This window comes from Propithecus coquereli, unplaced genomic scaffold (genome assembly GCF_000956105.1).
Source record: "Propithecus coquereli isolate 6110/MARCELLA unplaced genomic scaffold, Pcoq_1.0 Scaffold113, whole genome shotgun sequence".
Taxonomy (NCBI): domain Eukaryota; kingdom Metazoa; phylum Chordata; class Mammalia; order Primates; family Indriidae; genus Propithecus; species Propithecus coquereli.
This window is the reverse complement of record NW_012135303.1, coordinates 1,794,164-1,796,419: the sequence shown is the minus strand read 5'-3', so window position 1 is coordinate 1,796,419 and position 2,256 is coordinate 1,794,164. Positions and strand designations below refer to the sequence as shown.

The 2,256-nt window shown below is 35.7% G+C and overlaps 1 protein-coding gene across 1 annotated transcript in view; it reads left to right on the top strand.

Moving 5' to 3' along the window:
* Positions 1–2,256, top strand: part of LOC105819053 (cytochrome P450 20A1) — a 47,055-nt gene that overhangs the window by 42,602 nt on the left and 2,197 nt on the right. The window contains 2 exon segments of the mRNA XM_012655215.1: positions 714–773; positions 853–966. Of these exon segments, the coding sequence (XP_012510669.1) occupies positions 714–773; positions 853–966 (174 nt within the window).

Sequence of the window (2,256 nt, the reverse complement as noted above, 5' to 3'; positions counted from 1 at the left end):
GAAAAGTTACTCTTCATATATTCTTTAAATTTATTATTTTATTGAATGTATCATGGCTATTAGTACAACTGGCACTTGATACAGATCCAACTCATTATTTTTGATGGCTGCTTAATATCCCATTGTATGGATGTACCATAATTTATTTAAGCAGTCCCCACTAATGAAAATTTAGATTGACATTAATTTTTTATTATTACAAATTATGTACTTGTATAGGCACTGAATAGAGTCTTAGAAATGGAGTTTTTGCGTCAGAGTCCATGCATATGTTATATTTAAATATAACCCTCTAAAAAGCAGTTTATACTTTTAGCAACAGTGCATGAAAATGCTTTTTCTTTCCAAATCCTTACCATCTCTGGACTTTTCAGTCTTAGTACTTTTGAGTCTTATATATATTTTGTGAATCCCATTATTTTAGTTTGCTTTTCCCTGATCATTGAAGAGATTGAACAACTATTCACACATATATTAACAGTTGTATTTTTGCTTTTGAATTATATCTTTGTAATTTTCATTTTTCTTTCTAGTGAACTTACGTCTTTTTATATGTTATACAAAACTCTGTTGGTTATATGGCAAATATTTTTTCCTGTCTGTTAGTTATCTTTTGCTGTTGCTTATGGCGGGTTTTTTGTTTGTCTGTTTTAACTGGGTGTAGGCTTTCAATTTTCATACAGCTAAGTCTGTTATTCCTTTACGGCTTCCAGATTTTGTGACATGCTCGAGGAGACCTTCCGCATTGTAAGATCAACAAAATGATGGCCTGTGTTTTCTTCCATTATTTTATATTTTTATTTCATTTTATCTATACTAATAGTGATGTAGGATGAGTGGACTTTCTGGGAGTGTTTTGTGTCTGTTAGGTCTTGACTAACTAGACTGATTTTTTTCACAGACCCTTGTCCTGTACGCCCTTGGTGTGGTACTTCAGGATCCTAATACTTGGCCATCACCATACAAGTATGAAATATCTGTCATTGTCTTTGTGATTATTGATTTTTATGTGTTTGTATGTTTTGCATTCCTTTTCTAGGTTTTGAGGAGAAGATTCAATATGTGGCAATGCTACAGCAAAAGAAAGCCACTGCCTCCCCTTTATATTTCAGTTCACTGCTTTTTCTCTTTCATGAATCTGCTATTCTTTGTCTCTTTTATTACCATTTCTATCCTAAGATTTGTTTAATTCCCTGATCTCTATAACTATCCTTTAATTTCAATAGATTGGAATTCTTTTGTTTCAATAGATTAGATTGTTGATAAGTGGGTTTTGCTTATGCAGTTTCTATTTTCCTTCTGTTCTCTTGCAACTATTGAGCTCTTTAGTACAATTCAGAAAATAGTTGTGTATATGTATGTTATGTGTGTGAATGGCAAGGGAGGGAAAAGGTGAAGAACAAAGCTACTGCTGTTTGCCTCCTAGATGGGCATCCAGTAAAATCTGCTTTAAGGTAACAGGTGTCTGGGCAAGGTTGCTCATGCCTGTAATAGTAGCACTTTGGGAGGCTGAGGTAGAAGGATTGCTTGAGGCAAGGAGTTCAAGACCAGACTGGGCAACATAGTGAGATCCCATCTCTACAAAAAATGTAAAAATTAGCCAGGTGTGGTGGCACACTCCTGTAGTCCCAGCTATTCGGGAGGCTGAGGCAGGAGGATCACATACACCCAGGAGTTTGAGGTTCCAGGGAGCTGCGATTGTGCCATTGCACTCTAGTCTAGGCAACAGAGTGAGACCCTGTCTTGAAAAAAAAACTGAAGGATAACAGGCAAGGATTTACTGCCCTGGAAGAGAGTTATATGCTGAGTTGATTGGAAGTAAAACCACACTGTGAAATGCAAGGGGGGCGAGGTTGGTGGCATGGATGACATAGGTTACCTAATAACATAGGTGGATGACATAGGTAACCTACGTACTAGGTAACCTACTTCTGGAGTAGGTTAAGTAGGTAAGGATGGGTATACTAAGTGTTCCTGTCACTTTACTTTTTAATATTATAATGACATTAAAGGGAATTTCTTTTTTATTTCAGGATATTATGGGGGTACAAACATTTTGGTTAAAAAATATGGAATGCTTCACAAATTTGTGTGTCATCCTTGCGCAAGGGCCATGCTAATCTTCCCTGTATTGTTCCAGTTTTAGTATATGTGCTGCTGAAGTGAGCACTAAAGGGAATTTCTTAATAAATCAAATAGCAGTCCTTCAAAATTTGCTGTAAAGTAAAAATTGTTAGATAATTTTATATTCTAAGT